The following is a 13,483-nucleotide window of genomic DNA, read 5'->3' on the forward strand; positions in this document are numbered from 1 at the left end:
TGACTTGTCTGAGTTTCATTATGGAGTTAAATTAATGAATACAAACAAAATAATAAAAACCAAACAAACCGACCCATATTGTTCAGCTAAGGAAATCTTTCATATTTGGGCTAAGCGATAACAGACCAGATCCTTAAGCTGGTATCACCCCAGTGCCATAAACCGAGTGATACTGGTTTATGCCAGTTGGGAATCTGTCCCATTGACCTCAGTGGAGCAACATCAATTTCCTTGCCAATTAACACCAGCTGGAGAACTCGCCCACTGAAGGGACATTTGTATTTTTGGCTGCTGGTTCCTCTTAGATGGTTTCTTAACTTTGCAGCAACTTGAACAGTTCTTCCAACAGCTGCTCTGAACATAAACACCCAATGTTGGGTGGGAGGGATAGCTCAGTGGTTTGAGCATTGGCCTGCTAAATGCAGGGTTGTGAGTTCAATCCTTGAGGGGGCCATTTGGGGATTGGTCCTGCTTTGAGCAGCGGGTTGGACTAGATCTGGGGTCGGCAACTGGCGGCTCGCCAGGGTAAGCACCCTGGTGGGCCGGCCCAGTTTGTTTATCTGCTGCGTCGGCAAGTTCGGCTGATCGCGGCTCCCACTGGCCGCGGTTCGCGGTCCCAGGCCAATGCGGGAGGCAGGAAGCAGCGCGAGCCGAGGGATGTTCTGGCCGCGGCTTCTTGCCTCCTGCATTGGCCTGGGACTGCGAATCGCGGCCAGTGGGAGCAGCGATCGGCCGAACTTGCCGACGCGGCAGATAAACAAACCGGGCCGGCCCGCCAGGGTGCTTACCCTGGCAAGCCGCGAGCCACCGGTTGCCGACCCCTGGACTAGATGATCTCTTGAGGTCCCTTCCAACCCTAATGTTCTATGAACATGGCTACCTGGCAAGTTACTGTGTGTCTGCTTTGAGCCAGGGGGTTGGACTAGATGACTTCCTGAGGTCTCTTCCAATTCTATGTAGCAAGCCAGGATGTGACTCTACAGCTACCCTGCTACAGTGCAACGAAAGTCCGGTATTAACCAAGACTCCCTCTGGAACTTTCACTGCTCAGTAGCTGAGTCCACGTGGGACGTTACTGCAGCAAACTGGGTGCTGTAGATTCACAGCCTGGCTTGCCATGCAGTAATTTGAGAGAAATTGCAGAGGGAAATATTTTTAGTGTGTTAACTTCTGTTTTACAAGGACCCCAGATCATAGTTTAGGTGAAAGCAAAATAATTAACTGCCAAAAAAAAGTTGAAATAGTTTGAAATGGTTACAGAGCAAAATGGTCATTATTCTTTAATCGTGACGGGAGTTGGCATGGATATTTCCGGAGACCACCAAATTAATATATTAACTCATTGAATCTGAGCATATTTAGCAGTTTTCCCCAGTCAGGCCCACAATGTTTATTTTAATTTCATTACCTGACAAGTAAATTGCACAGGATGACAGCAGCTGATTCTGAGACAAGCTTATATAAGAAACAAACAAGTGGAATGTCAAGCAAACCTTTCCGTATCTATATAATTGGTTCCTTGTTCCAGGACAATCACAGAATATAGTTTAAATGGAAAGGTGCCTGATGAGCATTCAAATCATTTTGCAGCTGAAGCGAAACTGACATGTTTTTCGGTACCTGTGGAAGCTGTTATTCACCTGGGGAAGCTAAGTCAATTTCACTAGATGCAAAACCAAATTTTTAGCTCTTGTAAGCATCGCTTTTTCACTCCCCCCTCCCCTCTAATGTGCGTGTTTCGGTGCATATGGAACAACAGGTCAGCACTGCAGCCCAGCTGCCACTGTCAATTTGTTTCAATTTGAACAGTGCCCATGCGGTCGCCAGAATTTGTAATTGCGGCAGGAAGATCTTCGCAGGAGTAGCGGTCACACTGGGTTTGCTTCTGCTGCCAATCTAAAGCCCCTCATAAATACAATTAAACAGAAAACGCCATCAACAATCTTTTCAGAACATGCTTTTTCATGTTTTCTGCTTCTATTTTAAAAAAGAGCAATTTTTTGTTCTTTTTTGGTTTTGTGGGAATGAAGGTGAATGGGGAATAACAGACTGGGCTGTGTAAGGAGAGATGAGACATCTGTAACATGGGGATAATAGTACCTACTTCCTTTTGGAAAGCGCTTTCAGATCTGCTGGTGGAAAGCTCTGTATAAGAGCTAGGGGTGTGTGTAGCCAGCGCACCTATGGAATGGATAGTCCAGGGCTAAGCATGTGGAAGGAATTCTTTGGCTGACCATTCAGCCCTGACTAGAGGCATGCAGTCTCCCGTTGTCCTTCTCAGTAGCCCTAATCCTGATTCATTGCCCAAGGTCCTGTATTAGCAAAGCACTTAAATGTGCTTCATTCCCACTGAAGCCAGTGGGACCTACCCATGTGCCTACAGTTACGCACATGCGTAAATTCTTTGCTGACTTCAGACTGAAGTGCATAATGATCCCATCAGGTTTCATGAGGCAATGCTTCCATTCCTGCAGCCGGGGACATATGCTTGCCTGGTCTAGCTCGCACGCCTTATGCTGTGCTGCCTGACACACGCAGCATGTTACAGTCCAATCAGAGCAGAGTTGCATGGCAATGGCTCATAGCTCTCCCTCGGCCCCAAGACTCTGTCGCCAGCTTGTGGACGCTCTGTGGATAAACGCATGCCCGCTTCTGGGGAAGAACAGACACACATGTATGAGCAGTGACATCCAGGACTCCCAGCTCTACAGCGCTGTAAACGAGCCAGTCCCCACCCCACTCTATTGACTGAACTTGCAACGTAAGTCGTGGAGAACCTTCGTGTTGGCCCTCTGCACAGGGTGAACTCCGCCCTCCATGTAGTACATGATTGAAACCGTGCAGCTGTTGTGGCATGTAGAAACACATCTGCTTTTTCAGGCTACTGGCACTCTGAAAGACAAAAGCATTTGAGAGTTATCGAAAGGCATACTTAGAATCTCTGCATTTTCCTTGCATTGTCACAGAGCCACAAAGTCTCCGACGACCACTGCAGAATAGAGAAATCAGGAATAACACAGTGGGTGGAACCAGTTCGCCCACTGGGCGCTCTGGTGTAACCAAAGGACGAGAGAGGGATTTCAGTCGAAAGGCATGTATAGGGATGTGCATATTTGATGGAGATTATCTAACATTTGTCAGCTAACTGAACTACACGGAGCAGCCCACGGAGAGAAATGCACAGAAAAAATGTCTCATGCTGTATTATTATTTAGTGTGGCTGATACAAAAGTAATATGTTGAAACCATTTAAATGCAAGGGGAATCATTCAGCAGATGACAGCCGTAAGAGAAGCAATTCTCTACTGCTATTCTAGAGAACTGGAGTAGTTTTGCAGGGAAGTGAAACCATCACTCCCATAACAGAGCCCAGTTCTACCACCACAGGACCCAGATCAGCATGATGTCTCACTTTAATCATGTGATTAATCAGACTACTCATTTATTTAAAGTAAAGGCCATGCTTAAATACCTTCCCGAATCAGGCCTACAATGTGACTTTCTTGGCTAAAGCCGTGTTTCATCACTGGCTACAGTGGGTCACTCCCATGAGTCCAGTCTCTCATTTAAGTATTTGCAGGGTTGGGCCCTGATTGAACTGGGCAGGAAATGGTTTTCCCAGCCCCTGACATTTTTGAGATAACAGAAAAAAAAATTCCCATCCCAACTTGGGATGAAAAGTTGAAAGCTCAAAAATTGCCATTAACTAAAAATCTGGAGGGTGCGGGGAATATTGGTTTGTGTCAAGCAAAACATTTACTTTGATTTCCGCCCTTTATTTATTTATGTACGCAGCTTAAATTTCTAAAGACAGGTTTCTGGAGGAGGAAGGCCAGAATTGTCTTGTGTTGAAAATATCAAAATGTTTTGAAAGTTTTTGGGTTTTTTAAAAAAAAAACTTTCAAGTTGAAAATTGCATCCTGGCTGAACCTTTGCCATGAAAAGCTTCAGTTTCCATGAACTGGCATTTTTGACAAAAAAATGTTTTGTCGAAAACTTCACAACTAGTTCTAACCCTGAGTCATATGGGTAGATGGCCATATGGTTTGTTTCTTTTTCTTGCTGACACTTCACCATAGCCAATACTATGTCTCCCCCAAAGCTGCAATGTTTCTATGCAGTGCCTCGCACTCATTAAAGCAGCAGTCTGCAGTTCCAAGCATCCCCTTAATTTGTGCTGGCTGAGAAGGTGACAGAATTAAGCCACATGATGGTTAGCAGACTAGTCATCAACATGGAAATGAAGGCTTGTTAAAAATAAAACGCACGGATTGCAGAAAGTGATGCTTGATGTCAATAGGAGATGCAGGTGCTCCGCACCTTGGAAAATCAGGCCCATGGAGGTGGGGGAAAGTTATTCCTTTAGCTCAAGTAGTAGAGGTTTGTGGTGGTCATCTGAAAGTCTGGTGTTCAAGCCCTGTTGCTGTCCCCATGATGACAGGCGATATAATTTTGTTGTTGTTTTGCTGGCTTTCCCCCCAGTTTTCTTTATTTAAGAATGGTGTATTTGAGGCACACAGTGGGAAAATATCCTTAAAAACAGGTTTTATAGTGGAAAAAAAATCATAATCCATCTGCTATGGAGTGACATGCAACAAAACACACTGTGGTCATTTATCACATACTCCAGGCTCTTCCATCATAACTTCACAGGTTAGAAGTTTGAACCTCCATCTAGAATGTGGGGAGAATCCTACTTCCCTTCCTTTGGAAAGCACGTTGAGATACAAAGAAACGTATCATTGTTTTCCCTTTAAATTCTTCTCCTTTGGCTGGCAAGGAAAAGCCTGTGGATGCAGTGCACTGTGGGATAAGTAGTGCCATGTGTCTGTAAGGGCTAGGAATCACTGCCTTTCTTGAGTGCAAAAATTGGAGTCTTTTCCTCTGTAATGCCCCACTAGTGGAAATTCCTTCTGCATCCCATCTTTTGGCTCATGAAAATAGTAAAATGCTGCCATTGGCCCCTCACCTAACTAAGGAATAATTTGTCTTACATAACCTTTCCATGAAATGTCATTGGATTTGAATGGAGGGTATTTGAGTGCTGCCTAGCATCAAATGGAGGTAAAGTAATGAGACGAATATCCCCGACACACACATAAAATGGGGCTGGCATTTGCAATTAATTGGACTTTAAGGAAAGCGTTCCTTTAATCTCCCGTATTAATTTTGGGAATCTGTCACTCTGAAACTTAATGGGGAGGGGGAGGGATGGCAGGAAAACTTTTCTTCAATAGAAAATGTTTCGGAGTTTCTTGCTGAGACCTGCCACACTTTGGTGTCAGAGAGTTTGAGAGAGAAAGGCGATGAATTGTTGGCATTACAACAAATTATGCCAGCTTTATGTAATGGGAGAAATAAAAAGAGCAAATCACGAAAAGTGCATCTGCAGCGTGCCTATTCAACAGCACAGTACTAATGATACCAGGAAAATACCGAGCACTTTGTGCCACTCTAATCCTTTGATCTCTTTGAAATCCCATGTAATTTTCTTTTCAAAAACACTTATTCTTGCAAAGTGTTTTGCTGGCCTTTACAAAGGTTCAGGCTAGTTAGTCTCTGTGAATCTGCCGTATCGAATTTAATCTTAATTCCATTCAGGGCTTTAATTAGAATGTGGGCAAGATGGAAGGAAGGGATATGGACGCATTCAGAGCAGGCAGACAGGTCATTCCATAGAACATCTCACCTACCCCTAGACTCCTCTTCATCAATTCAGCTAAATTGAAATGAAGCTGAGCCTACAAGAGTGGCTTAAGGGTATTTTGGATGCTGTAGGTTTGTACATAACTGTCGGAGCTGAAGTGCTTTTTCTAATATCCCCGTAAGCTCAAAGCAACTTCTTCTGGAAGTAACAGGAACCTCGGAAAATACCCTGAAAAGTGTAATGGCCATCGGGGAATTGGGAGTGATGATATAGAAATTACTCCTTGAGGTGGGTCAAACCCAGATCTTGGAAGCCAAGACCTGTCCAATCTTATGCCTTTTTCTGAAACACCTGGTTCTGACCACTGTCATAGACAGGATGCTGTGGTAGCTGGACCCCCGGTCTGACCCAGTCTGGCAGGTCTTACCTTCCTCTGGTGAATGCTGTTGTTTAAATATAGAACCCTAGAATAAAATTCTGTTACTCATATAGAGTCTCGGCTTCCTGACTTTAATTCTCAGGGAGAGTAGCAAATCTCCACTCCACTTGCAGGCTTGAGAATGTTTCTGTTCAAACAGTAATGAGTCAGATTTGTACACAGGAGTACAGAAGCCTGCAGCTCAGAAGAAGGTATGTTTTGAGCTCAAAGGTCTAATTCCTATCTAAAGGATAAGGAAGAGGCGAGGTACAGGGCCACATTGGTTCTGCTAAACTCACCCCTCTGATTTAATGGATTGCTCTTGGCTGCTAATCATTTTTTTCTCCACAGTGCTATTACCACCTGGCCCCAGGATAGAAAATGAAGGCCTGGTCTACACTTAAAATTGAAGTTGGCATAGCTACTTGGTCACGGGTGTGAAAAATCCACACCCCTTGGCACTGTAGCTTGCTGATCTAACCCCGGTGTAGGTCAATAGAAGAATGCTTCCGTCAACCTAGCAACCATCGCTCAGGGAGGAGTTGTTCCTGCACTGACAAAAAAATCATTTCAATCAGTGAAGGCTGTGTCTACACAATGGGGTTATGCTGGCATAGCTCCAGCCCTGCAGCGATGCCGGTGTATTCCCTGTAGTGTAGACATACCAAAGTCTTGTGCTGCGTCGAGTCTTTCTCAATTGTGCATCGTGTTGGCCTAACTCTGCCCCTTGACTTTGCAGGTTTAGTATTAGGGTTCGTCTACCCAGGGACACTCAGGGCTCGTCTTTGGGTACCGTCAACACAGTGCTGTCTACATAGGGGGGCTAGGTCAGTATAACTACGTTGCTATGGAGTGTGGATTTTTCACCGCCCTGAGCAATGTCATTATAGCGATACAGGTTTGCAGTGTAGACCTGGCCTCAGGAAAGTTAATCCAGTTTGACTAAAGGTGTGAATTTGAAGTGCATTAGTTCACCTGCATTAACCCCTGTATGGATGCTCTTCTGAATTCAAGTTTCCTGAATTTGGTTTAGCTTAATTCACTTTCAAAGCGAATTAAGCTAAACTATATTCAGGCCACTGTAAATACTGAATAGGGGCATCCACCCAGGCATTTAATGTGGTTTAACTAATCCACTTTAAAAGTGAATTCAGATTAATTTTCCTGAGTGCCTCCATGTAGACACACGCTTATGCTAACACTGAGCGCTATGGATAATGCCACCTAATCGTTTTAAAGTTTAAGAAACACAAGCTTGTATTGTCCTGGTGAGGGACATAACCATTAGAGTAATGCGCAGTGCTTAGGAGGGGCTACTTTTAACAGGATATCTCTGCTCCCTGGGTAGGGAACAGAAGGCTGCTAAGCATTATGCAGATATTGCAGCAGTCAGAGGCACAGTTTTATTTTCATTGGCACCTCAGGTTTCTACAGCAGGGCTGAGCTGACATTTGGAAGCAGGCTCCTATTTAAAGGTTCATGATTATTTAACACCATGCGCTGCGGTGAGCCAGGAGCCTTGTCAGAGCAAATGTCAATGTTTGACGGACCCCCTCCGCCACTCTGTTCGCTGGGTGTCTGACAGTGTGTTCTTTCCCCCTGCAGTACGGGATAAAGAAGAAGGAAGAAAGAGAAGCTGAGGCCCAGGCCGCGCTGGAAGCCAATGCCGAGGGGAGTCTGACGCGTCCAAAGAAGGCCATACCCCCCGGCTGTGGGGATGAGGAAGAGGAGGAAGAGGAGAGCATTCTAGACACAGTCATCAAATATCTACCTGGCCCTCTTCAAGACATGTTCAAGAAGTAACGGCTGCAGCCTGTTGGACTGTCATGAACAGAAAAGCAATGGATTTCTCCAATGAGAATTTACAATCTTGCCACACATCACACAACCCCACCCTCTTCCCCCAGTCTACCCCCCCCGCCCGACCTCTCCCCTGGCCCCCTGAGATTCCATCCATTCCTATTTTGTACATAGTCACATCCAGTAGACGCCTCTGAATGGGTGTAAGGATTAACGAGCTGCAGTCTACACAACTTTTATTATAAGCCATAGTACTATGTATGTTAAATAAGGCAACTGTACATTAAACAGAGCAAAGGAAAAGCCTCATGTTTGTTTCCATCCAAAGCAAGAGGAATGGTCACGAACAGGGAGCAGTGGCTTCTTTTAGTTTCCTTAATTATTATTATAATTTTTAATATGATAGTTGATCAAGCCACCCTGGTTGTTCATTGTTGGGTACATCTCTTGTAGCAAGGGATGCCTCCATCTCCCATGGAAACAGACCTTTTCCGTTTTATTCCATAACCCTCATAAATAAGAGATCATTTGGAAAGTGAACCATGTGCAGCTCCTGTCTCCAACACCGTTCTCAGAGCTGCGGAAGAGCTGAGTCTTCTGCACCAGGTGTTCATGGTAGAAACCAACCGCCTCAGAATCTAAGCAAGAGTCTTGTTGCTTTGGGAATAGCCATACAATGAATAGCATGACCAGAGTGTAGTGTGGACGGTGCTGTCTTTAGATCTAGGCCAGACTGGCTCGCTAGTGTTGTAGTACCGGACGTCCCAACCCAGGGGCCTTAGAATCCCACCACTGAGTGGAGTGGATACTTAGACTCCCCAACCTTCCTCTTTCGGCAAAGATCCCCAGTGGCATATTCAATCCTGCCGTTCCCAGCTGTGTTTCCAGGAATAGCATTCCAGCTCCAGCAAATGCTCTGTTCCCCCAGGGGGCATCAGAGAGGGGTGGGCTTCTGGTCAGAAAGCAGGCCCAGGAGGCAGGAACTGCTTCTGAGTTCTAGTCTTAATTCTGACTCTGATTCCCTCTGTGACCTTGAACAAGTCACTTAACCTCTCTGTCCCAGTCCCCCCGTCTATACACTGGAGATAATAATACTTACCTACCTCACAGGGATGTTGTGAGGGTCTATCGGTGAATGTTTGTACAGGAGCTAAGTATTATTATAACATTGGGTGGCATCATTGGGTACTTGCACATTTACCTGGTGATGGGAAGGTGGGACCAGGACTCTCCTACCGTCGCATTTCAAACCTTCTCGGATTCAGATGGATTTAGAATGTCTCCCAACCTAATGGTGTCAGACCACACATTGTCCCCAGCTGCTGCTGCCTTGCTCCCGCAGTGAGTATATGTGTACAGTCTTATTTGTGACACCGTTATTCATCATTTCATCTGGTCTGTTGTTTGTAGAGCTGACCTTCCGTGCTGGGACTCTTTCAGCTCAGCGTCACTGTAGATGTCTGGAGCTTCTGGTCAGCATCACGTCTTGGTCTCACGAGAAAAGAAACTGTCTCAGGAGACTTCTAACAAGCTGATCGTTTGCCTGGCAGAATTACACTGCCACATGCCCTGTGCTAGCCCAGGCTTGGAAAACAAATGGTTACTCGTTATTTCCAACATATTTGCAAGTAAATAGCCACTTAGCATGGATGACAGAGGGAAAAATATCCCATAGATGCAGATTTAGTAGGAGGCGTAATTCAGCTTTGTGTGCCTGCTGCTGACTGGTGTGAGAATGAGATGTTTTTATTTGCTACTATAAAACCGATTGTTGAGTTAAGTACGCCTGGGATTGCCAGTGTAGAATATCCTGTTCATCTACAGCAAAATTGTAGGACCGGTGCAATTTCCAGCTGGGGTTAGTGGATGCATTGCTTTTGACTTCCGTGGAAGTCTGCCTGCTTTACTCCCAGTGAGTCTGGCCTGAGGGGTTTTGCTTTGAATACCCATTCTGAATTTTGTTTTTTCCTGAGCTCGATAAAATCTTCGGGTCAGAGTCTCTGCTGGTGTAGACAGACCACACCTCCCTGCACTGAGCAGTGCTATAACCATTGAGCACCAGCAGAGAACTTGGTCCTTGCATTCCATAGATAGCATCAGAGCGATCCCATTGGCTCCAGTGAGACTATTCGTGTGCTTAAAGCTAGGCATATGCTTAAGCATCTTTCTGAATTGGGCTTCTAATTAGATTCTTACATGAGCCAGGCAGGAGCAATCTGTGCTGGATTTAAGTAGGGGAGGTGGAATAAGGCTGTACATGCTGTCCCTTTAGCATCACCTATAAAATCACACATACCAACTGCAACAGCCTGCCTGCAGGCGGTACACTCCCTGCCACTTATGGACCGGTGTAATGAGCGTGCTCCAAGCCCCTAGTGCATGCTGAAGGCCTTGTGCTTTCCTTCGCACTCCGTGTCCAGAGAATTCGCTAGTGGAGGGATGGGATTTAGAAAACCACCCCATGAAAGTTGTGTGCTGGATGCTGAGAGCTGCAAGTCAGCCTCCCAAGGGCAAAAGCAGACTGATGTGACATCTTAAGATAGCATCAGCATTGGTTGCCCGCGCTTTCACTAAAGAGAGATGAATTTCCCCCCTCAGACTTCAATCGCCCACATTGTTTCTTATCTTTGTGCCTAGATTTGAGATCGAGCAGCCGTCAGTGATCTGTCATTTCCTAATGAAAGTGCTCAGCTCTCTGTTTCCAGAGCTAGCAAGCGCCCGTTTGTTTCCATTTAAAGTATAAAAGTCCTTCCTCATCCTTAAAGCCACCCTCACCCCAGCAGCCTGCAAAAACTACTATAGGTTCCACAAGTAAGTGGACATTGCTCAGTCTGCTCCTGCTTTACTCATCACTCGTCCTGTGGCCATCAGCATCGATTTGCTTTCCTCTCCATGCGAGCTCCAGTCCCGAGACACAAGCAGAGCCTGCTGTCTTGCCTTTTCTTTTCTCTTGTTGTTCTGTGTTGGGTTTTTCAGGGTCTGTCTTGCGGAGACAAAATACATTGTTCTGTCCAGCTGTAGGTGACTTTACAAGTCTTTGATTTAACCAAATGGGTCAGAGCGGTTGAGCCATTCACTGATTGGTTCCTGGAGTAGCTAATACAGGAGCCTGTGCTGCAGGGTCTCACGGATCACGAGCAAGTGTTGCTGCTCCTGGGGAGACAAGTGGGTTTGTTTTTTAAAAGTTCCACTCCCCTTTTCGATCTGTCCTTCTAGGAGACTGAAATTGCACAAAAATATGGGGCCTGTGTAGTCTTTCCATCAGGTCCACCGGGCTTGGCCTCAGGATCATAAAGCAGAATTGGGAGAGCCGTTTGTCTAGCATAATTCACAAGGTCTATTATTAGTGTCATCGGAACCATTGTAGGGTTTCCCAGCTCATCCCAGCTGTAGCCAATATCCCTCTCACTTGAGCTCCCCATGTATGGTCTAGTCCTTCTGCCATTAAACTCAACAGGAGTTTGCCATTGACCATGGACTTCAGGGGGAGCAGGTCTGAGTCCCCAGTTTTTCTATTGTCATTCGTTCAGTAAAGAAACCCGATGGATAGGATACTCTGCCTGTGAATTACATATAGGTCAGTCCCTATGGAGAGAAAGGCAGCATGCGCTGACAAGATTTGCCTCAAATTACTTTTTGGACCTTGACTAAGTTATGGGCCAGCTCAGAGGGTTTCTCCAGCTCCAAAGTGCCTCAGCAACTTGGAATGAAGTTGAAATGGGCACTTCCCCCATCCCGAATTGGACAATCATCACTCCCAACCCCTTCGGCTAACTTGCATTGTGCATGAACGTGAGGAGCACTGTAAAAACGCCACACACTCAGCACTCAGTCAGCTGTCAAAGCACTTAAACAAGACCAAAGAGAAACATGGTTCATTGTTTGGATTCTGAATATCTCTTTGTCTTTCCATGCCATCGTTTTATTTGCATCACCAATATGTTCAATCTCAGGAAAATGAGGTCTTCTGTTTTTGACTGGTTTTTATTTGCACAGAAAGGTAGGCGGCCATATATTCTTATTTTTAGCCGTTCTTTCTCCTCCGTAACTCCAGGGCCTTTCTGTTTAATAAAAAAAATCAAGAGGTCTCCACTTTGTGGAGGGCAGCTAATTTAGTTTGACATTGCCCTTCATGGACTTACATCTATCTTTAGAGAAAGCCATATGAAATCAGACTGCAATATTAATTATGAATGCTACTCTGTGTTTAAAAAAAAAAGAGAACAGATCATGTGCTAAATCACTCTGGCGTTTCTCTGTCTATGTTTCTAGTATTGTACGTTAGCCTAGTTTCTCCCCAGCCCCTTCCCTTTGTCGAAGAAAGACCATGCCAATGCTGCTGACCGCATCTTTTTGACAAGCTTACCGCACTAGTATAACTGTTGTTTGCAATCAACTGTTGTGACCTGAATGTAATGTCCTATGTATCTGAAATGTGTCTGTATCTGTTTTACTCTGTTACCAAGACAATGTTTTTCATGTGCTGAGTCGTAAAATGTTTCAGTAACTGTCCTCTAAAAAAGAAAAAAATGCTTGTTTTCATACACACACACACACACACACGCATACACACACAAAGGTGAAAATCTAACTAGGTGGTGCATTTTTCTAATAGAAATGCCCCCAGTTGTCTCCAAGATGCATGCAGTACCTTCCAAGCAGCCAGAAGATGATTTAAAGTAGAGACTTTGTGAATGTAAATTTCATTTGTAATTTGCCTGCTACCTTTTTCTGCATGACATGGATAAGTGATATGATGTTCTTTTAAAATGGAATCACAGCCAATAAAAAAAAATAAAGTGATTTCATACCTTTTTTGTAATGCTTTCATATTAAATCTCTACCACGCTGAACTGTGAGAAGAAAATCCACTAGTACATTTGCAAGTAAAATGGTAGTGGAGTAATTTAGAAGCATGAACCTGCATATGCCAGAAAATAACAGTAGCATGTTATTTTTTTTTCACTTGTCCAAACTTCACCAGGACAATGTTACTTCCACGGGTAATTAACCATTAGTTATACCCAGGTCTATGTTATTGTTAGTTTTCCTTAGGAAAAACAGAAAAGACATCCCTATAAAATGTGGAGGATTAAACCTATGGAAGTTTAGCAGATTTGAAGCTTAAACCAGGGAAAAGATGAGCTACTTTGGAATTCCATTGACTGTATCAGCAAATCCAGTTCTCGTGTTTATACAAGTGGTCGGGTTGTTGAAGACTCCAAAGACCTGATTCTCCTCTAAGTTATGCTGATGCAAATCAAAAGTAACACAACTGAAGTCAGTGGAGATACACAGTGTAAAAACAGAATGTGAGGAATCAAAATCTGGCCCTAAAATGTTGACGCCTTATGTTTTCCCTTAGGAAATATTTTCTTTGGAAGCATGCAGTAGGTGACACCTTCTCTGCCAGCTACTGAAGATTAGGAAGGACCGTGTGTGAGTATTGGATATCAGACTGACCTTCTTGTTAGTCTAGGCAGCATTTTCAGCAAATAAAAATATATCCTTTACATCATGTATATTCATCATGTGGCTCCTGAGACAAAGCCCTTAGGAAATCCATAGGAGACTTTCCATTGCCTTCAACGGGTTTGGGGTCAGGACCTGGACTTGCT

At 44.6% G+C, this 13,483-nt stretch overlaps 1 protein-coding gene across 1 annotated transcript in view; it reads left to right on the forward strand.

Moving 5' to 3' along the window:
• Positions 1-12,668, forward strand: part of CPLX1 (complexin 1) — a 195,575-nt gene extending 182,907 nt beyond the window's left edge. The window contains exon 4 of the mRNA XM_045021611.1: positions 7,671-12,668. Within this exon, the coding sequence (XP_044877546.1) occupies positions 7,671-7,868 (198 nt within the window). The 3' untranslated portion in view covers positions 7,869-12,668. The remainder of the gene's footprint in view (positions 1-7,670) is intronic.
• Positions 12,669-13,483: the final 815 nt, after the last annotated feature.

Source organism: Mauremys mutica, chromosome 6 (genome assembly GCF_020497125.1).
Source record: "Mauremys mutica isolate MM-2020 ecotype Southern chromosome 6, ASM2049712v1, whole genome shotgun sequence".
NCBI classification, from domain to species: domain Eukaryota; kingdom Metazoa; phylum Chordata; order Testudines; family Geoemydidae; genus Mauremys; species Mauremys mutica.